Source organism: Balaenoptera ricei, chromosome 4 (genome assembly GCF_028023285.1).
Source record: "Balaenoptera ricei isolate mBalRic1 chromosome 4, mBalRic1.hap2, whole genome shotgun sequence".
Taxonomy (NCBI): Eukaryota; Metazoa; Chordata; class Mammalia; order Artiodactyla; family Balaenopteridae; genus Balaenoptera; species Balaenoptera ricei.
Window position 1 is genome coordinate 115,881,435 of NC_082642.1, and position 24,458 is coordinate 115,905,892.

At 34.2% G+C, this 24,458-nt stretch overlaps 1 protein-coding gene across 2 annotated transcripts in view; it reads right to left on the reverse strand.

Moving 5' to 3' along the window:
- Positions 1 to 1,025: 1,025 nt before the first annotated feature.
- The window catches only part of ARL6 (ADP ribosylation factor like GTPase 6), a 47,342-nt gene continuing 23,909 nt past the window's right edge, over positions 1,026 to 24,458 (reverse strand). Inside the window, exons 6-9 of one of the 2 annotated variants that reach the window (XM_059921345.1) lie at positions 20,089 to 20,172; positions 12,698 to 12,827; positions 9,047 to 9,102; positions 1,026 to 4,019 (exon numbers count right to left, since the gene is read on the reverse strand). In XM_059921345.1, coding sequence (XP_059777328.1) covers positions 3,994 to 4,019; positions 9,047 to 9,102; positions 12,698 to 12,827; positions 20,089 to 20,172 — 296 coding nt within the window. In that variant the 3' untranslated portion in view covers positions 1,026 to 3,993. The remainder of the gene's footprint in view (positions 4,020 to 9,046; positions 9,103 to 12,697; positions 12,828 to 20,088; positions 20,173 to 24,458) is intronic. The other variant, XM_059921346.1, reaches the window with a different exon arrangement.

Here is a 24,458-nt window from a genome sequence, read left to right on the forward strand (position 1 = left end):
GAAGACCAAGCCAGATGCTTGGGGATAATCTGTGTGTGATTAAACTTTGAAACATTTACATGTCTGATGTTTCACAATCAGCCCCATCTGTTGCCACCCATTTAAAGAAAAAGAAGGAAAAAGACATCAGAGGGACAAGACATCAATATAACTGGGGGGGGGGGGGGAGGATTTCAATGAGCATTACTTTTCAGCTATTTGCATCTAATTTTTCATCTTTAATATAATTATTTAAGAAAGAAGTAATTTTAAATTGTTCTATTCCATTTTAGAATGCTCTTTAGCTTTTCAAGAAACCTTGTAGAGGTTAAGAACACAAATTCTGGAGCCAGATAGTCTAGACTCAAAATCTGGGGTCTTCTGTTTATTTGCAATGGGACCGTAGGCAAGTTACTTAACCTCCTTTGCCTCACTTTCATCATCTAAGATAGGGGTCGGCAAAGTTTTTATGTAAAGCCCCAGACAGTAAATAATTTCATGCTCTGTGGGCCACGTACTGTATCTGTTGCCTTTTTTTTTTTTAAATAACGCTTTAAAAATGTAAAACCATTATTAGTTCAAGGGCCATACAAAGACAGATTAGTAGTTTGTTGACCCGTGACCTACATAATAGAGATAATAGCGCCTACCTCATAGAGTTGTTATGATGATTTTTTTGAATTTTATTTATTTTTTTATACAGCAGGTTCTTATTAGTTATCCATTTTATACATATTATATTATGACGATTAAATGAATTAATATACATATGTAAAATGCTTAGAAAGTGCCTGGCACATAGTAAAAACCACAAAAATGTTAATTATTACTACTATATTTCTAACCATATTTTATTTTCAAAGTACCTCCTATTCCTCTATGACTTCTAGCATTACTTGGTGACTTGAAATTTGGTGAAGAATTAAATTTGTCCTTTTTGGTTTATTCTAAATCACCAGAGAAAAGCTTAATACTATATGTTCATGAAGCTGCCAAGTGTGGCATTAAAATCGAATGATCAGAGGGAAGAATCAGTAATGGTCCTGAGGCAGTTCCTTGCAAACCCCAGAAGGAACATCCTTAATGAGAAAGATTCACAATAAAAATGTAATAAATAAGTTACTTGAAACATTCAATTAAACACAATAACCATTTCTCAGTCAAAGTATTTCCTTCCAGTCACAGAAATGAACAAACCCATTTTAACATCTGTTTAAGTGAGCATTTAATATTGGTTTTATTTATTTTTTAACTAAGAAGCAAGAAGGAAAACTCAGAAAGCAAATCAGTTAAAATGCTACAGTATTTTAATGTACCAGAGTTACATGCAGAATGTATTTGCCTTAAGTTTTCTCTAGAGTAACTACATATATTTATGGAAATCACAATACGGTGGGAAAAAAATAACTTAAGTAATCAGAAGGCAATTCATAATTTTTAGCAGACAACCTATAAATGAAAAATATATACAACTCAGCTCTTTTGTGATTTATAAGGCACAGGCTGAATAGGGCCACATTATAAATATTTAAATGCAAAAACATACAATAGGCTAACTTTTGAACAATTTATGAGGTGTCACATTGAAATGTGGAGCTTAATGAATTAAACTTTGTTAACACAGTGATGTCTAAACATAAAAAAACACTTGCTTGAGCTTTAATGCAATAAATTTTAATTGCATAATATGTTAAATACAAATGCAATAACCTCAGTGTATACACACATGGCGTGCTGTGACCACTGTAGCCCAACTTGCTTCTACATAATCTTTACATAAAAATGTAGAGTACAAATGGATGTTTATACACTATAAACTAGATCTGGAGATCATGAAAACAAAGGAAGCAGTTAGTAAGCTCTCTTCTACATATTTGCATAGGTGTGAATTACTGTAGTTTGTGGAATACTAATTTAGCATCAACAAATCAACATAATTTCAAGAATTATTTTTTTCATAGTCATTCCTGCCCAGAGTTTAAATTTTGAAGTGTTAATAGACTTAAAACAAGCAAAAAGAAAAAAACAGCAGTCCCTTGTCCCTGACCTCCAGCACCCCAATCCTGGTCTCCCACCCCAGTAAGAGATTTTTCCCATCCTTTTAGCTATTCTTATGGCAGATACCTCTATATTTCTAAAATCAGTAATACTCTTAGCTCTTGAATCATCCATTTTAAACAGATTGTTTGGTTCTGAATCCCAGCACCACCATTTACTAGCTCTGTGACCTTAAACAACCTTTTTTTAGGCCTCAGTTTCCTTGTCTATAAAACAAACACTAGAATCTACTACATAAGGCTATTATGAGGATTATATCATGCAAAATCCCATACATATAATAATATCTTGCTCAAAATATAGTGATAGCTTTTATTATTGTTATTGTTACCTTATGGTAGATGAGGATTTGAATTCTCTTAAAACACCCCTTTCTCCATCCTCCTAAAATAGTTACAGCATATTAGGTTTTTTTTGTTGAATTACAGTGTTTTCATCTTCATGTCTTTTTTATATTTGAGGCAGCTCTAGATTAATGAGACTCACTTTGTATCTTCATCAAAACAATTTATGAGAGGCTGGCAACCTAGCTAAAATGCTGGATCACTGGAATATTCTGGATAACTTTCAATATGCCAAATTCAAAATCACTGGGATTTCTGGACTAAGAGAAACTGAATTACAGAACTTTTACTGTAGTTTTAAAATTATTTTATTCAAATCTCTGTGAAACATACCACTACTGTAATTATCATAATACACCTTTATTACTCACTTACCTTTTGTCTTCTGTTTTTATCATTTTCACAGCTAATGATATTTATGATGTTACACATTATATATTACAGTTTTTCTTTATATGTAATATTTTTTAGGATTTACACCATTGCTCTATCCACTGTTTCCCAGTGATTAATTAAAAATGAAAGCTTCTATTTAGAGTTTACAATTATAAGCAGTCTCTAAGTTGTGAGAAGTAACACAATTTGCATACAGTAGATGGCAGAGATATGTTTAAAATTCTAAAAAACATTTTTGTAGCAGTTTATGCTCAGGAAAAACACAGTTGGTGAGTCACAGTCTATTTTAACAAAGTACTGCAGTAAACTGGAGACATTTTAAAGGAAGAAAGAATAAGTCAGTTGTAATAATTATGAAGAATCACATTAATTCATTTTTATACCTCTTAATCTTAAAATGCAATATTTTCAGTCAGCCAATGAAATAAAATTAGATACTCTGAATGAAAAGATTCTCAAATTCTCCCTCATTAAATTTTAAGCTCTCTGAGGATTAGGAATACGTTTTGTTTACCTTGTATCACCATTGCCTAGGACAATGCTAAACTAGTAATAGGTACAGAGATGTTTCATTTATTTATTCAGTGTTTTATTCACTGAACAAATAAATTCAGCTTAACTTGGTCTCAGGTAATTTACAAATGTTTGACAGTAAAACACAAAATACCATATTAACACAGCATTATTCTTTTCAGCATATAAAGCACACTAGTTTGTATATTATATTTTATGTTTTATTGATGGTGACATATAGCAAAACTTTAATATATATTAATTACCCATGGTCCCTTATAAATATTTACAAGTTCTTTTTCACAAGCACAATCATACTACAAAGTCATATCATAAGCTAAGTTTTTAGAAGACAATTAAAAAAATAAAATGCATTAAAGATATCATAAATCAAGATGAGATACTGAGATAACTCTGACTTTACACATTCTAATTACAATCAAATGTAGACCTTTCAAGAAGTTGATAATTCTGGGGAGGGAGACCTTCAGGAAACATTTAGTTTTCATATAATTAATGGCCAGATTAGCATCCCTGAAGTCTTATGTTCTTAAAAACCTCATTCAGAGTCCATAAATGCAAGCAGAAGATTATCAAGTATTCTTAGATGTAAAAACAACTTTCAAAAAATTTAAAGTATTCAGTGTGCCTTAATATATATTCCTTGAATTGAAAATTGTTGAGGTTTCCAAATACTATCTTTTCATGTCTTCACAGCCTGGATCTGATCTGATAATAAAAACCAAATAAAAAATAATCAGTCTCTACAGGGCAAAACCCATTCTCTAAAGTAATCCAAGACATATCTATAAGAACATGGTAGAAACCTATGTATACACGTTTTTCTTTTTAAAAGCACAATTCACACTATAGTTTTTATTTCTGTCGTTGTACGTGCACCTAATTAAAATCAACTAGTTCTACAAGGCTTGTATTAAAAAAAGCAGTCCCTTGCCTCATCCCCTTTCTCCTTTCACAGACAACTACTTTCAACTCCCTTTTAGGTGATTACCTGTGTACCTCTAAATAATATTCTTTTATTATTACTTCTTGAAATATCAGTTCCTTCAATGTAATAAGGGGCTTCAGTTCTCACACACTTGTACACCGTTCTTCTGCCACGCTCATCATGTGACCAATACTCCCATTTTCCTAACACAGTAATGTAGTCATCAATAGGATGACTATGTGAATGCTGTTCACAGCTGAAACGAGTGATATACCCCAGTTACTTTTCCCTCTTCTACTACATTTTGTTTTCCCTGCAGTTATTGTTCTTCATCCCCAACCCTGCCTTAGGTTTTTTTTTAAAATGTACTTAACATTAATTCAATCCCACTACCCTCACCCTGTTTCAACCTTTACTATTATGAAGCATACTACACAGTCGATCAATTTCACTTTCTTGAAGAACTCTCCCTTAGTCTTGTGCAAAACTATTTAATCTGAACCAGTTGTTCTCCATGTTTGCCCAGTTATTTTCATATGAGATCTTTCATTATCACTCTAGGATCTCCACTATCATCCTAGGGATTCCTTCCCAACTCTCTTGTGCAGATTTTCCTATTTCCCTTATTTTTCCTTGTTGGTTTATTCTTTTGTTTTTGATAAGTACACCTCAGTGGCTACCTTAGTAAATGGTATAGAAAGTGAACTCTTGAGACTTTACATGGCTGAAGATGTCTTAATTATACAGTTATAATACACTGATACTGCTGGCGAATATTATTTTCTCCTTAGATTCTTCCAGGCATTGCTTCCAAGTGTTGCTGGTGAGAAGTCTGTTGCTACTTTGTTTCCTTATCCTCTAGATGAAACCTCTTATTTTCTTCTCAGGAAACTTGTAGAATCTTCACTGTCTTCCAGTGTTGATTTTAATAATGATGCACCTTGGTGTGGGAATATTTTCATCCACTGCATTGGGCTCTCAAGGGGCCTTGCAACTAAAAACTCATCATTTGGTTCTGGAAAATACTGTTTGATGATTTATTTGATGACTTTCTCCCCTCTATTTTCTCTGTTCTCTCTTTTAGAACTTCTTATTAGGTTATTGAGCCTCCTAAAATGACTCCTTACTTTATCTTTTCTTTCCATTCTTTGTCTTTTTTGCACCTTCTGAGAGATTGTCTCTTTTTTATCTTCTTTTTATTGAGTTTTCCATTTCTACTATTCTATTATTATTTTCCAAGAACTCATTTTTTTGGTTCTTTGTTCTTTTTCAAGTAGTATTCTTGTCATATTCATGAAAGTAATACATTCTCTCTTATCTCTGTGAAGCTACTCTAATAGTTTTTTGAAATGTTCCCCCTAAATAGTCTTCTTCTAATCTGCTTTTTCTGTTTACATTCCATAATTCTAATGTTTTGATCTTCAAATACTTGGTGATCTTTTGCTATCTTCTCATATGTATGAGTGAACACAATAAAGCTGATTGGAATTTTGTTACATGTGTGAGGCTTGTCAAAAGTGATCTTCAGTCTAGTGTATCTAGCTAAGCCATTTCCTTGAGGATTTCTGATGTTAATACCTTTAGGTCTTTTCTCTTAGTTTGTTCTGACTCCTCAAAGTTGACTTGCTATCTCCTACCTATTGCCAGTGTCTTCTAGGAGAAATAGGAGAAGGCAGAAGACGGTTATAACCTCCAGTATGAAACTTTCCGTTGCTCCTCATTTTCAGTTCAGCATGCCAACATACACTTGTGCTTGGTGTTCTCCAGTCCAGGGATACTATTTGACTCTCTGCAAAGAATGAAACTTCAATCTGCTTTTGGGGCAAGGATGTATAACTGTCTTCTCCCTTCCGTCTCTCCTCATCCTTATTTCCAATTTCCTTCAATTTCTGAGCCTTTGAGGGGATTTGCAGTGTAAATTAGGATGCTTTCCAGCTTTCTCCAGTGCTAGCTTAGAATTCCACTTTCTCAGGTCTGTTAAGTTATGCAACATTCATCAGATATTTGGCTTCCAAAATTTGGTTGCCATTTTTTGTCGCTCCCATTCTTTTTGGGTTAAATGGCTTTAAACAAAAGTCTCTTTACTGTTAGTGAGATCTGAAGAGGGGATGAAACTAAGTGTGTGTTCAATCCTCGGTCTTTCATTGGAATACTCATATGCATAGTTTATAAAGTTCTTATATTAAAACCTGGAAGCATTATTAACTTTTCACATACAGATAAAGAGATACAATGAATAAGTTTCATTAGTCATGTGAGACGATTTCTGTTTATAAATATCTCTCTTTACCTCTGCAATGGTTCCTGTATATTCTCTGGTGGTTTTAAAAAATATTTCATAGTCTACTCATGGGTTCTTGTCTTTGGGCTGTAATGCATAGGTAATTATTGAGAATCCTTCCAAAAGAGAGTGGAATCATGGCACAAAATGTGTCATTTAATGTTTTATCCCCAATTTTTCAAACTTAAACTTAAAATAATAAGATTAAATTGGTCCAAAATGAACCAGAGGCCTTCTGGTTTATCATGCTAGGAAATTTCAGAATTTTGCAAGGAAAATGAAGAGATATAAGTTCAGAACATCTTTCACAGATTTACGGAAAAACTTTTGGCTAATAAGTTAACAGTTTTAGGCACAGACTAGTCTACTATATTTACTGCTACCTATTTTGCAATATAGGTTTCCCCCTCTTTTCAAATCCAGAGAGACAGTTAGGAGCAACAAAAATGTAAACTATTTACTGTTACACAGAAATTATGAACAAAGGATCTCCTACTCAAAACCAAACTGATATACTTTTAAACCTACATACTAAGTTTCCTCCTCTACTAAATACAGAAGTTAGGTAAAAGGGTAAATTTAACATTTTTTGAGTGCTTTCTTATGGTAGGCACTTTAACACATACAGTATTTCATTTAATCTGTATGGCAATTTTTGAAATTTTATTTTTTAATTTTACAGATGAAGAAAATTATTTTTATAAGATAATTAGAGACATTAGTTAATAATTAATAAGTAGTGGAATAAATCTGCTAGACTTGAAAGCCCAAGTGCTTTTTACTACTATTCCACGCTGCCCACATAAAATGGGGATACTACTACTTACTTTGCAGAGAATTGTTGTAAAGGTTACATAAAATAATATGGTAACACAAGGGCACAAAAATTTTTCCAATAAAGTATCCTTCTTACAAAGACTTGGGAGGTAAGATGCAAAGATAATGGATCAGAAAAGTCAAAGACACAAAAATTAGGTAAGACCAGAGTTGGTCAAGTGGCACTGTGATGTTGGGTCGTTACTGACACCTAGTGGCCTCATTGTTACAGACAAAATAACCGCCCCCACCCACGCCACCAAAAAAAAAACAGAGAGAGAGATCTACAATTTAAAATCCAGATGACCATTCAACCTATTTTCAGTAAGTACTGTGCTTTGAATTACTATATTATGAGCAATTGTGGGGTTTCCATCCATGCTATATCTCCACTGTGAACAATAATAAGCACTTGTAAAATAAGAAATAAAGGCTGAAAATATGCTTCTAGTGTCTTCTCTGTAATGTTCCTCTGTAACCTATCTGTTTTATGTGGGAATCAGTCCCAGAGTGGTCACTCTGACCACTTCTTTGCACAGTCTAGGAAATGAAGTCGGTGTGTTCACAGAAAAATCCCACTAGCTCTTCTGAGAACTACTAGAGGTTCTCAGTTAAGTTTCACTTAATTGTAAAATATAACTAGAAGGTTCTTTGCAGTTTAATGGTAAATGTCATGATGACAACACAAAAGGGAAAAAAATACAATGGTCTGTGCAGTTAACTAAAACACCACATCTTACTAATAACACATAGAAATATTTATCAGATGTACATTTAGTACTTTGAACCAAAGAAATACTATGTCTCTTTATGTATGGACAAGCAGGCTACTCTTAGGTCCACTATGACATACAGAAGAGAAAAAAAAAAACAGAAATAACTGGAATTAAAAGGGTTGTGTAGAAGAAATTAAATTTATAGCCACAAGACTACAGCTAGAATTTATAATCTCTTGTTATTCACCCTTGTTCAGGACAGGGAGATTCCTAATAGAAATCATCCTCAATTGTCTTGCTCAAAAACGGGAATTTTTTGGCCTGACCTTCAAGGGTCCTGTAATAAGAAGGACCTATAGAACTTGGTTTCATTCACATTCACATTTTGTTGCTCTCTGTGGGTCACTGTGCTTCAATCCATTCCTGTGTCTAGTAGACAATATAACCTTAGGAAAAATGATATATCTTAATTCATGATAGCTATTGTGATGAATAACAAATAGAACTGTGATTACAAAACATTAATAGAATACCAGTATATATAATACTAAATATGAGTATTAAAAGTTGTAAAAACACGCCATGAATAAATGGAGCTATATATGGAGTCTATAGTATGATTCTTGAATGATATATGTCATGAAGATTTATTTTTAGTTATTGACAGTAAGGTCTAAAATTTGTCCCAAACTTCAAATGTGCTTCTATTACTAGATCTGACAGAAATTTGTTGCCATAAATTAAAATTATTTTCTAGAGATGTCATGTATGTTGATGTAAGCACTTTATTTAAATAAATCCTTTATAAAAATGTAATTGAAGTAAATGGAGCAAGGTATTGGATACTTACTGTATTGTTTTTTCTGATAGCAGAAATAAATGGAAACAAGAGGAAGAAAGGCAGTGATATAATAAAAATAAAATGTAAAAAAGGAAAGAAAACGTGAATGGAAGGGAAACAAAGGCTGAAGATGCACAGTATTTTGTGATGTACCTTGAAGCCAGTCTACACCTTCTTGCAATCCTTCTCCTTTTATGGCATCACTAGCACTGCAATAAAATCCATAAAAAAATCCATTTCATTACATCATAAAACTACAAGAATAAATAATTACAATTTTGCCATATAGCAAATTAATATATTCTACTAACATGTCTGAGCAAAACTGGCTAAGCACTGAAACTGAATATATATAGGATATAAAAGTCTAAGTGTTCAGGAGCAAGACATGAGAAAATTATTCATAGTTTATATGGACATTTGGAAAAGTGTATCACTAAAAAGTTACTATTCTAGGAATATTACTCAGACTGGCATTAACGAAACATACACTTTAAGTTATTGTCGCAGTAGCGGCAAAGTGTTATAGAATACGCCACCCTACCAGCCCCAATGATTCAACAGCATTTATTTATTAGAAATGCTATACTTAGGTTGTAATTTCGCCATAGGATGGAGTGACTTTATTTGACATGAAGTTTGATATCTAAAAGGCATAAACCTGTAATTGTAACTTTGGTAAACTGGTAGAATAAAAAAATACCAGGAGATTTCAACCATAGTTTTTTATTTATTGGCTTCAAAAACCTGGATAGGTTGTTTAACTCTTCCACCTTCAGTTTCTGCCTCTGTAAAATGGGGGAATATCACCACTGGCCTCAGGTGATTATTGTAAGAATTAAATATTTGAGATATGGATATAAAACACTGAACACAGGGTCTTTTCATTGTCTTTCCATTCTTGAGAGTAAACCTAAATCCTTACTGTGACATTATTTTATAAATAATAAAAAGTTATATAAACTAAAATAATAAAATGCAGAAGATTTTTAGGGTATCAAGTAATCCTTTTCAAAGACTCAGACTAATAGCTTCTCATACATGTTCTGATATAGTTATTTCCTTTCAAAATATAATCGTATAATAACAATTAGTATACATAATTAGACTTTCTGAATGATTAGGGTTCCTTTTAGTGTGCTGAAGCATGATTTTAAAATGTACTCAATTACCTTAAAGCTGTTAATTGGATTCTAATCAAAACAGAAATTATTTCCAAGGAATTACTTGTTAGACTAAGAATATGACTTATCATAGAATTATTTTAAAATAGGAAGACAGAAACAAACAGCATGAGATACACAATTATTCAAAGCAAACTATGGATTACCTATATTAATGGCAAAACATCAGTAACTGAAATACTTATATCAAGTAAGATCAATGTATTGATTTTATCACAAACTTCTAGTCCCAAACAAGAGTACAGTACCATGAAGAAATCCTTCCCCTTTGGTGGAGGTGCCACTACCCTACTAAAAACCCTGCATATTTTCCTAATAATTCCCAAATGTTTAAATTCTACCTTTCCTTTCAAATAAATCATAAGACTTGTAATTGGAATAAAAGCCAAAGTCTTTACTATTTCCTACAAGACCCTTGTGACATGGCCCTTGGTTATTTCTCAGTGGCCTCATCTACAATTTCCCCCTAGATCTCTCTGTTCCAGCCAGCGTGGACTTCTTGCTGTTCCTAGAAAACACCGGGCACATTCTCATCCAAGAGCCTTTTCACTTGCTGGCCTCTCTATCTGGTAAGTTATTCCTCTAAACCTTTGTGTGAATTGTTCCCTGACTTCAATTAGATCTCAGATAGTTAAAAAGCAAGATAGTTAAAAAGCAAATACGTACATACACCACACCAGGGACTTAGTCAAAGAACACACTGGAAGAACAATCAGACCTGAAAATCAGAGTTGACTCTATGTTTAGTACACTGGTCAAAAATAAACCAAAAAATTTTTCCTTTAATTTTCCAGACTATACTTCTCTATGAGCTCTTCTTTACTGACCAAATTTACTTGTACCTAAGACAAGAGAGATGCAATATTTTATCTCTGTATCACTGAGTGCTACTTTCTTTCTCTAAAATTAATGGATAAATGTATTTTTAATTTCATACATGCTTTAAAAACATTGCAAAAGATAAAAAACAAACTTAACAAGTGAAACACTAATTGGAACTTCGTGAGATGTCCAGTTTGAATTAAGGAGAAGTCAAAATTTTAGATAAATTCAAAAGAAAAACTTGGTATTCTTCTATAAGTTGTGTAATATAGAAACTGGCAATATGTTATAAGTCCATATCCTTTTAGCATCAGGTATTACTTTTTTCTCTCACTAAAAAGTATTCAGATGTCACAATAAATCTGTTAAAATTCAATTACTAATTATTTTAAGTAGAAAGAGATTTTTCAATTTGTAAAATTAATTTCTACTTTGAAATTAAGAGGACTGCATCTTTTACTAATTAGACCCATGTTTTGAATGTTGTACTTTCTATCAAAGCAATCACAACACTTAATGCAAAAATTAAAAATTATTCTACTTCAGATGTTATCAATTTAAGTATGATATACAAAAATACAAAGGTTCTATCTTAAGATATTTCTCTACCCCAAGTCCCTCCTTTCTTCACCAACCAAATACCACAAAACCTCAAATTCCAACTCAAGAATCATTTAGTAAACACTGACTTTTCCTCTGATTTCCAAAGTAAGGAGGGTTTTACTTGAGATATGCAGCCTTGGGTACAGAAAAATTTCAAGGGCTTTCTCAAGCTCTTCTCTTTTCAGCACCAAGGTTAGCTCTTAAAGTTCTTCTCTGAGCTCTACCACTTCCTTGTTTTGTGTTCAGCCTTTCTCTATAGATATCTTCTTATAAAAAGGGGGAAAATGGCAAGAGAAGGATATCTTCCAGCACGGAGAGGTAAGCAGGTGGATAGAAGGAAGGTTAATTTAACATAAGGTAGTGGTACGCTTTAAAATATTAATATATAACTTGTGGTTACCCTTGTTAGAATATTTTGTTAGAAAGGCACACTGGAGTTAAATATATTAGTAAGAAACTGCTTTCCAAATAAACAAAGTATAATAATTTCAGACACTAATTATTTAAGAGTTCAACCTTATTAGTATGTCCAAATAAGATTAATTTTTGCATTTCTATTTATTCATATCAACAAATACTTATTGTGTATCTACTAAGTAGCAGGTACCATTACTATTCTGGGGGTTACAGAGTAAACAAAATCAATGAAATCCCAGCTCTCATGGTACTAATGCACTAGTGTAGGAAGACAGACTATAAAACAAAAAAGAAAAGAAGAAGGGGTCATATGGCAATACAAAAGTAAAGCAAAGTAAGGGAAAAACAAGAGACGGGGGTAAGGTATAGTGATGTTTCAGAGTTATTAAGAGAGGTCTCCTTCCTGAAGGAAGTGAAATAACAAGCAGGAAAATTATTTTAAAGAATGATTCCGACAAAGGGAGTAACGAGTACCAACACCTTGAGGTGGGACTGTGGTTGGCTGATTCAATGTGCAGAAGGAAATCAGTGTGGTTGAAGTTGGGTGAGTAAGTGGGTTAAGTTGTTCTTTTAAAGAGTTGTTTTTATTTGTCTAGCCCTGAAAAGATTTGAAAAGGTTTTAACAGTAATATATTAATGAATACCTGCAAGCCACAATTCTATAAAACAAAACCTTTACCTTACATCCTACCACTTGTAAAGTGAGCTTGGAAAAAAACCTAAAAGTTTGGAGATTTTTTTCAGAATGATAAAATGAAAAGTAAATATAAAACTTTACCAAATATGCCATGGTTTATCTTTGATGTTCTCTAAACACAGCAATTGAGACACTTTTACAGATGTCACTGCATCTCTAAGATCCATTTTGTTCGCAAAGAATAAGATTGGTATTCGGCGGTGCTTAATATCTAAAAGAGAAAATAAGACTATCATCACATTTCCAGCTTTTTGGGTTACTTTCTCCCTAATCCTTAAAACTGTAATCCACTGAAATTGTTTTCCAATCACTTCTTCCCATATCATACATACATAAACATTTAAAGACATATACTGTGAAGCATGTAGTTGAGTGACAGGAGAATTTTAAAAATACCTTTTCCTAAGACTATCTGCCCTCTGGTTGAAACTGTAAACCAAAGATGGATGAGGTGGGAGTGGGGGACTCATTAAACAGTTACTGAACAGCACCTAGAAAAGGGTCAAACATTTTGGGTTTCATTTTTACTGTCAACAAAAAGGAGGCCAACTTCAAACAGAAGTAGAAGGAGTATAAAATGGATCCTGGTTTTATATTTTAGTTGCAGCATTATAAGTAACCTAGATACTTTAACAAGATGTTTTTACCTTGTTACAATTTTGGAAGCATTTTTTTTACTTTTGAATACATAATACATTTAAACAGTTCAAAATTCAGAAGAGACAAAATTGTACGCAGCAAAAGAATCTCCTCCCTCCCACCTTTGTCCTAGTCTATACACCTGTCCTCCCTGGAAGAGGCAACGCATATCATCATCTGTTTCTTGGCATCTTTTTATGAATATTTTACATATTTGCAAACAATTATTGTATATTATTCTTACAGCAGACTATTCTCACTATTTTACACCTTCTGCTTTTCACTTAATTTCATAGCTTGGAGATTGTCCCATATCAGTACATACAGAGCAGTTTCATCATTATTTTAACAGTTGTGAATGTCCTGTCTTTCAGTACTACGTATCACAATTTATTTATCTAGTACCCAACTGAGATATATTTGTGTTGTTACCAATATTTACAACTATAAGCAATGTTATAATGAATAGATTTGTACATACAAAAATTTGTACAGGGGCCAGAACATCTATAGGATAAATTTGAGAAGTGGAATTGCTGGGTCAAAGGATATGTAAATTTCTATTTTTAAAAATTCTCCCATAGTTTCTTCTACTGCTGTAATAGTGTAATTTTTATATTTAAATATTTAGTCCAGCTGGAATTTATCCTGGAGCAGAGAATTTCAGAGTAGATAAAAAAGTAAGATATGAAGTTTACAAGAAGCACACTTTGAACATAAGGACACAAACAAGTTGAAAGTAAAAGACTTGCAAAACATATTATGCGTATGCTTAAGTGTAAGAAAGCTGGCATGGCTACACCAACATCAGACAAAGTAGTACTCAAGACAAAGGGTACTAGCAAAGAAAAAGAAAGGCATTTAAAAATTATAAAAAGGTGAATCAATCAAGAAAACAGAACAATTTTAAGTGTGTATCTAATAGACAAGCTTCCAAATACATAAAGCAAAATTTGAGAGTATTAAAGGGAAAATCAAATAAATTCACAATCATAGTGGACACTTCAACACCCCTCTTTTAGAAAATGATAGACAAGTAGACAAAAAAAAAAATCAATAAGATTGTGGGAGATGTGTGATTGTTTTCCACAGGACTGAATGAGGAAGCAACTTTGGGTGGCGTCTGTGGGAGGAAAAGGCTCCACACCCCCTGACATCTGATGCCTGGCTGTGCTGCTCCCTGTCCCAGATGATTATCTTAAACCACAGCACAGAGCCTTCATTTCCCAGACAGTCCCCAGGCAGTTTATTCTCTACTCTCTCAGGTGCAAGACGGAGTTCACTTCCTCTCATGGGCACACCAAAATCACAACTGTTTGCAGAATAGCCATCAATGAAAAAGACCAGAACATATCAGAAAGGATATTCTACAACTAAATATATAAAGAAGGGATCACAATGCGATGGGTAGGAGGGGTGGAGTCGAGATATAGTCAAATCCCATACCCCTGGGTAGGCGAGCCACAAATGAGTGAATAATTATAACTGCAGAGGTTCTCCCAAAGGAGGGACAGATCTGAGCCCCATGCTAGGCACCTGAGCCCAGGGGTCCTGCACTGGGAAGATGAATCCCCAGAGCATTTGTCTTTGAAGGCCAGCAGGGCTCACTTTTGGGAGACCCAGAGAACTGGGGGAAATAGAGACTTCACTCTTAAAGGGTGCACACAAACTCTCATGGGCTTCAGGACTCTGGGAAGAAGCAGTAATTTGATAGGAACCTGGGTCAGACCTACTTGCTGATCTTGGAGAGGTAAAGCTCACCCTGGGGACAAAGACACTGGAGGCAGCCATTTTGCGGAACTTGTTGTACCACGTGGACACTGGTGCCAGTAAGCTCATTTTGGAATCTTTCTCTAGCTTATCCCAGCCTTGCCCTGGCCAGACCCTGCTCTGGAACTGGCTGGGCCCTGGCCCTGCCCACTAGCAGGTGAACACAAGCTTCAAGACACCCTGGGCCCCATATCCAACTGTGTCAGGAACTGGTCCCCCCCCCCCCCCCACCACCAGTGACTCAACACCTGCTCTGGGACCCCTGGGCCCTGCAACCAGAACCCAGGGCTTGGCTCTGCCTGCCAGTAGGCCAGCACTAGCTCCAGGACGTGGCCTCAGCCATCAGTGGGCAGGCAACAGCCCCAGGGTCTCCTGGACCCTGACTCCACCCACCAGTAAACCAGCTGTAGCCCTAGGGCCTCTTGAGTTTATGCAGTCAGCTACCTTGAGAGCTGATCCTGCCAACCAGTGGCCATCAGCCTCCACACAAAGCAGGACCTGGCAACCAATGAACCAGGAGCCAACCAGGCCTACCAAACTACCCACACAGTTAGCCCAACACAACAGAAGGACCCATACAGCCTCATAGAGGGGGAACCCCTAGAGCATATAGCTCTGGTGACAAGAGAGGAGTGTACTGTTGAGATACATAAGACATCTCTTACAAAAGGCCACTTCTTCAAGGTTGGTGAATATAACCAACCTATCAGATACACAAAAATAAAAACAGAAAGTTAGGGAAAATGAAGTGACAGAACAGCATGTTCCAAACAAAAGAACAAAATAGAACTCCAAAAGAAGAACAAAGTGAAGTGGAGCAAGGAAGTCTACTTGAGAAGGAGCTTAGGGTAGTGATCATAAAGGTGATCAAAGAACTCAGGAGAAGAATGGATGCACAGAGAGAGAAATCAGAAGTTTTTAACAAAGAGTTAGAAAATATAAAGAACAACCAGAGATGAAGAATACAATAACTGAAATGAAAAATACACTAGAAGGAATCAACAGTAGACTAAATGATACAGAGGAACAGATCAGTGACCTGGAAGATAGAGTAGTGGAAACCACTGATGTGGAACAGAAAAAAGAAAACAGAATGAAAAAACATGAGAACAGTTTAAGAGACCTCTGTGACAACATCAAGCACACTAATATTTGCATTATGGGGGTACCAGAAAAAGAAGAGATAGAGAAAAGGCCTGAGAACATATTTGAAGGCATAATAGCTGAAAAACTTCCCTAACCTGGGAAAGGAAACAGACATCCAAGTCCAGGAAATACAAAGTTCCATACATGACTAACTCAAAGAGGAACACACCAAGACATTGTAATTAAAACGGCAAAAATTAAAGGTAAAGAGAGAATATTAAAAGCAGCAAGAGAAAAGCAATAAGTAACATACAGCAGAAGTCCCATAGGGCTATCAGCTGACTTTTCAGCAGAAACTCTGAAGGCTAGAAAGGAGTGGCAGGATATATTTAAAGTGATAAAGCAAAAGACCTACAACCAAGAATATTACACCCTGTAAAGTTCTCATTCAGATCTGATGGAGAGATCAAAAGTTTCACAAACAAGCAAAAGCTAAAAGAGTTCAGCACCATCAAAACAGCTTTACAAGAAATATTAAAGGAACTTCCCCAAGTGAACAAGAAAAAGACACAATGAGAAAGATGAAAAGCATGAACAGAAAAAGCTCATCAGTAAAGGCAAATGTATAGCAAAGATAAGAAACCATCTATGCACAAAGGTAGTAGGAGGTTAAAAGACAAAAGTAGTAAAATCATCTATATCCTCAATAAGCAGTTAAGGGATACACAAAACAATCAGATGCAAAATATGATATCAACAACAGTAATCATGAGGGGAGGAGAGTACAAATGCAGGCTTGTTAAAATGCATTTGAAAGTAAGATATCAGCAACTTAAACATACATATATGCATATACATACATACATATAATATATACCTCATGATAACCACAAACCAAAAATCTATAATAGATATACACACAAAAAAAGAAAAGGAGTCTAAATATAACACTAAAGAGAGTCATCAAATCACAAGAGAAGAGAACAAAAGAAGAAAGGAACAAAAAAGAGATATGAAAATAACCCAAAACAATGAATAAAATGGCAATAAGAACATATATATATCAATAATTACTTTAAATGCAAATGACTTAAGTGCTCCACTCAAAAGACAAAGAATGGCTGAATGGATACAAAAAGAAGACCTGTACATATGCTGCCTACAAGAGACTTACTTCAGATCTAAAGACACACACAGGCTGAAAGTGAGGGAATGGAAAAAGGTATTCCATACAAAAATGGAAATCAAAAGAAAGCAAGGAAAGCAATATTTATATCAGACAAAATAGACTTCAAAATGAAGACTGTTATAAGAGACAAAGAAGGACATTACATAATGATAAAGGAATCAATCCAAGGAGATATAACAATTGTAAATATATATGCACCCGACATAGAAGCACTTAAATACATAAAGCAAATATTGACAGATGTAAATATAGAAACTGAAAGTAACACAATAATAGTAGGGGTCTTTAACTGCCCCTTCCATCAATGGACAGATCATTCAGAAAGAAAGTCAATACGGAAACACTAACCTTAAAAGACACATTAGATCAATGGACTTAATAGATATATACACAACATTCCACCCGAAAGCAGGAGAATACACATTCTTTTCAAGTACACATGAAACATTCTCCAGGATAAATCACATGTTAGGCCTCAGTAAATTTATGAAAACTTAAATCATATCTAGCATATTTTCCAACTACAATGTTATGAGACTAGAAATCATTACAAGAAAAAAAAATTGCAAAAAACAGAAACACATGGAGGCTAAACAATATGCTACCAACCAACTGATGGATCACTGAAGGAATCAAAGAGGAAATCAAAAAATACCTGGAGACAAATGAAAATGAAAACACAAGGATCCAAAATCTATGTGACACAACAAAAGCAGTTTTAACAGGTAAGTTTATATTGATACAAGCTTACCTCAGGAAACAAGAAAAATCTCAAATAAACAACCTAACCTACCACCTAAAAGGATTAGAAAAAGAAGAACAAAGCTGAAAGTTAGCAGAAGGAAGGAAATAGTAAAGATCAGAGCAGACATAAATGAAATAGAGACTAAAAAGGCAATAGAAAAGATCAATGAAACTAAAAGTTAGTTCTTTGAAAGATAAACAAAATTGATACACCTTTAGCCAGACTCATTAAGAAAAAAATGAAGAGCTCCCAAATCAATACAATAAGAAATGAAAAAGGAGAAGTTAAAACCAATACCATAGAAATACAAAGGATCATAAGAGACTACTTTGAGGAACTATATGCCAATAAAATGGATAAAAACTGGAAAAACTGGACAAATTTCTAGAAATGTACAGTCTCCCAAGACTGAGCCAAGAAGAAATAGAAAATATGAACAGACCAATTACCAGTAATAAAATTGAGTCAGTAGTAAAAAAAAAACCATCCCAACAAATATAAGTCTAGCACCAGGTGGCTTCACAGGTGAACTTTATCAAATATTTAGAGATGAATTAACACCTATCTTTCTCAAACTATTCCAAAATGTGTAGAGGAAGGAACGCTTCCAAACTCATTCTATGAGGTTAGCACCACCCTAATAACAAAACCAGACAAAGATATCACACACACACGCACACACGCACACACACAAAATTACAGGCCAATATCACTTATGAACATACATGAAAAAATCCTCAACAAAGTATTAGCAAACCAATGCAACAATACATCAAAAGAATCATGATCAAGTGGGATTCAACCCAGGGATGAAAGGATTTTTCAATACCAACAAATCAATCATTGTGATACACCACATTAACAAGTTCAAGAATAAAAACCATATGATCATCTCAATAGATGCAGAAAAAGCTTTGAAATAAATTCAATATTCATTAATGATTACAAAACTCTCTAGAGAGTGGATACAGAGGGAACATACCTCAACATAATAAAGGCCACATATGACAAGTACACAGCTAACATCATACTCGATGGTGAAAAGCTGACAGCATTTCCTCTAAGATCAAGAACAAGACAAGGATGCCCACTCTCACCACTTTCATACAAAACAGTTTTGGAAGTCCTAGCCAACAGTAGTCAGACAAGAAAAAGAAATAAAAGGAATCCAAATTGGAAAGGAAGAAGTAAAACTATCACAAGGATCTGTTTGCAGATGGCATGATCCTATACATAGAAAATCCCAAAGATGTATCCCCAAAACTACTAGAGCTCTTGAGTGAATTCAGTAAATTTTCAGGATACAAAATTAATATAAAGAAATCTGTTGCATTTCTATACACTAACAATGAACTATCAGAAAGAGAAAATAAGGAAACAATTCCATTTACAACTGCATCAAAAAGAATAAAATACCTATGAATAAACCTACCAAAGGAGGTAAAAGACCTGTACTCAGAAAACTATAACATGCTGATGAAAGAAACTGAAGATAACATAAACAGGTGGAAAGATACACTGTATTCATGGATTGCAAGAATTAATATTGTTAAAGTGACCATACTACCCAAGACAAAATACAGATTCAGTGCAATCCCTGTCAAAATACCAATGGCATTTTCCACAGAACTAGAACAAATAATTTAAAAATTTGTATGGAAACACAGAAGACCCTGAATAGTCAAAACAATCTTGGGAAAGAAGAACAGAACTGGAGGAGTCATGATCACTGATTTCAGACTATACTGCAAAGCTACAGTAATCAGAACAGTATAGTACTGGCAAAAAACCAGACATGTGGATCAGTGGAAGGATCCACTGATCCTTGTGATACACCACATTAGGATAGAGAGCCCAGAAATAAACACATGCACTTATGGTCATTTAATCTAAAACACAGGAGGCAAGAATATACAACAGAGAAAAGACAGTCTCTTCAATAAGTGGTTCTAGGAAAACTGGACAGCTACATGTAAAAGAATGAAATTAGAACATTCTCTAACACTATATCTAAAAATAAACTCAAAATTGATTAAAGCCTACCTGAAACCATAAAACTCTTAGAAGAGAAAACAGGCAGAACACTCGTTGACATAAATCGTAGCAATATTTTTTTGGATCTGTCTCCTAAATCAAAGGAAATAAAAGCAAAAATAAACAAGTGGGACCTCATTAAAGTTAAGAGCTTTTGCACAACAAAGGAAACCACGGACAAAAATGAAAAGACAACCTACTGAATGGCAAAACTTATTTGCAAATGATACAACCAATAGGGGTTAATATCCAAACTATATGAACAGCTCATACAACTCAACATCAAAATAACAAACAACCCAATTAAAAAATGGTCAGAAGATTGAACAGACATTTTTCCAAAGAAGATATACAGCTCACCAACAGGCACATGAAAAGATGCTCAACATCGTTAATCATCTGAGAAATGCAAATTAAAATTGCAATGAGATATCACCTCACACCTGTCAGAATGGCTATCATCAAAAAGAACACAAATAACAAATGTTGGTGTGGATGTAGAGAAAAGGGAACCTTTGTACACTGCCGGTTGGAATGTAAATTGGTGCAGCCACTATGGAAAACAGTATGGAGGTTTTTCAGAAAACTAAAAATAGAACTGTCATATGAGTCAGCAATTCCACTCTTGGGTATTTATCAAAAAAAAACCCCAAACACTAATTCGAAATGATACATGCACCTTAGTGTTCATAGTTGCCAAGATATGAAAGCAACCTATGTGCCCATCGGCAGATGAATGGATAAAGAAGATGTGGTACGTATATACAATGGCATACTACTCAGCCATTTAAAAGAATTAAATATCGCCATTTGCAACATGGATGGACTTGAAGAGTATTATGCTGAGTGAAATAAGTCAGACAGAGAAAGGCAAATACTTTATGATATCACTTATATGTGGAATCTAAAAAATACGACAAGCTAGTGAATATAACATAAAAGGAACAGACTCGCAGACATAGGGCGCAAACTAATGGTCACCACTCAGGAGAGGGAAGGGTGGAGGAGCAAGGTAGGGGTAGGGGATTAAGAGGTTCAAACTACTATGTATAAAATAAATGAGCTACAAGAATACATTGTACAACACAGGGAATATAGCCAATATTTTATATTAACTATAAATGGAACATAACTTTTAAAAATTGTGAATCACTATGTTGTACACCTGAAACTTATATGATATTGTATTAACACATCAACTATACCTCAATAAAGAAAGGATGTGGAAGATGTGAATAACACTATCAACTGACATTTATTGAACTCTTCACCCAAGAACAGCAAGATATACATTCTACGTAATTGTAGATGGAACATTCACCACACTCAATTGTATATGTTAGGTCATATATTTCTAAGAATAAAAATCATGCAGAATAGGTTCTTTGATCACATGGAATTAAATCAGAAATCAATCACAAAAAGATACCTAGAAAATTCCCAAATATTTAGGAAATTAAATAATAATACACTACTAAATAATCCAAGCATCAAAGAAGAATTTACAAGGTAAGCCTGGAAAATACTTTGAGCCAAATAATAAAGAAAAGAAATATATCAAAATTTGTGAGATATAGCTAAATACTCAGAAAATATGTATTGCTTTAAATGCTTTTATTATAAAACAAAGGTGTAAAATGCTTTATTAGAAAAGAAAGGTATAAAATCAACAATTTCCACTTCCATCTGAAAAAGATAAAATGAGATTCAATTTAAGTACAGAAAGTTCATAATAAAAACGAAAGTTCTTAATAAAAAAAAGAGCAGAAATTAACGAAATTTTAAAAAGACACACCCACAGAGGAAAGTACTAAAACCTAAAGCTGGTTCTTGGAAAATTAATAAAACCATAAACTCTTTAAAACATGGAGCAAGAAAAACGGGAGGAAACATAAATTGCCAATATTAGAAATGAAAGAAGATATGTATATCATACAGGTCTTACAGACATTAAAATGATAATGAAAGGACGTTACAAACAATTTTATGCCAATAAATTTCACAACTTAGATAAATTAACAAATTAACAAATTCAGTCACAAATTACCGAAAGTGACCCAAGAAGAAATACAGAACTTTAATAGCCTTACATCATTTAAAGAAACTGAATTTATAATTCATGCCCCCAACATACACACAAAATCCTGACCCAGATGGCTTCATTGGTAGATTCTATTTTAATGTTTAAGTAAGAAATAATACCAATTCTACACAAATCCAAAAGATAAAAAAATAAAAAGAGGAGGAGTAAATACTCTTCAAGTCATTTTATGAGGTCTCTACAGTCCTAATACAAAATCAGGGGAGGCCATTGCAAGATAGAAAATGACAAAATGAAACCCATTACGCTAAGTGAAATAAGTCAGAGAAAGACAAATATCATATGATCTCACTTACATGTGGAATCTGAAGAAAACAAAACACAACAAACCAATAGATGCAGAGAAGAAACTGGTTGTTGCCAGAGGCGGCTGGGGTGGAGGGAGCTTGAGATGGGTGAAAGGGGCCAAAAAGCACAAACTTCCAGTCATCAAATAATTCACGAGATGTAATGTATAGCATGGTGACTACAGTTAGTAATACTGTAGTATTGTGTATTTGAAAGTTGCTAAGAATAGATCTTAAAAGTTCTCATCCCATGAAAAAAAAACTGTATGTGTCGTAAAAAAAATAGATGTTAACTAGACTTACTATACCGATCATTTCATAATACAGTTGACCCTGGCACAATGTGGGGGTGGGGCTCCGACCCCTGCACAGTCAAAAATCTGTGAATAACTTCGTTGCCGACCCTCTGTATCTGCGGTTCCACATTCGTGGATTCAATCAACTTCGAATCATGTAGTACTACTGTAGCATTATTTGAAAAACATCTGCATATAAGCGAACCTGTGCAGTTCAAACCCCAGTTGTTCAAGGGGCCAACTGTATATACAAATATCAAATCATTATGCTGAATACCTGAAAGTGATATAATATTATATGTGAATTATATCTCAAAAAAATGTTCACACCAGCTTTATTCATAATTGCCCTGAACTAGAAACAGCCCAGATATTAATCAACAAGAGACTGGATAAACAAACTGTGGTATATTCACATAATAGAATATTACAAAGCAAGTAAAAGGAGTAAACAAGTGATACAACAACATGGGTGACTCCCCAAAACATTATGCTGAATGAAAAAACCTAGGCACAAAAATGTATATATCTTTCCCTTCATTTATATGAAATTGTAGAATAGGCAAAATTCTGGGGATCAAAATCAGATTAGTAGTTCCTCTGTTTCCAGGTGTGGGGTGTTGATTGGAAAGGGGCATGAAGGAACTTTCTGAGGTGATGAAAATGTTCTGTTTCTTGATTGGGAATGTAGTTACATGAGTGTATGCATTTGTCAAAATTACAGAACTATATACTTAAGATCTGAGCATTTCACTGTATTACAACTTATACTTCAATTTAAAAAAAAAACTTCATATACGCTTCAGCTGAGAAGTCTCTCCTTTGGGAATCTAACCTATAAAATAAATGCATCAGTAAGTACATAAAGATACATGGGCAAGGCTTCAGTTGAGGAAACCAAGGTTCCCACGGTATTTAAAGCAGATTTTGCAGGAACTATTTCATTTTTTGGTCAACGTCAAAACACTTTTTGGGAAGAAAGTGGAAAGATTAACAAAAAAGGGAATGTAGAATCAAAAGTGCCTTCTCAACCCAGATAAAAGACTAAGTTTTTAAAAGTGAAAAAGTCACACAAAAAGTGCAGGCTGGATAATTTCCCCCCCAAATACTTGAATAAACTTGAGGTTGTCCAATAAAAATACCAAAGATATTATGGTTAAGCAGCAAGGATTGTTAGAAGTCCTTTTCTAAAACCACGGGTACAAAGGCCACTTAAAATCTTTTTGCATGAGTAAGGCTAGAAATGCAGAATTCCACAATACTACTGGAAAACTTACTGTGGGAAAAAAAAATATCTAGCAACAGGTGAATGATTGAATAAACTTTGGTACATTCACAGTATGGCATATTAGGCATCATTAAAAAGAATAATTATATATATGCAATTTGACTTGAAAGGATTTCCATCACGCAGTGTTATTTGAGAAGAGGAAGATGCAGAAGAGTGTATAGAATATGATCCCGTCTAGTAAATAACGATGACAGTTCTCATAGAGCCCAACCCTGTACAGTTTGCCCTCTGTATCCGTGGACTCCACACCCACAAATTCGACCAACTGTGAATAGAAAATACGCCGGGAAAAAATTACAGAAAGTTCCCAAAGGCAAAACTTGAATTTACCATGCACTGGCATTATTTACATAGTAGTTATATTTTCTTAGGTATTATAAGCAATCTAGAGATTATTTAAAGTA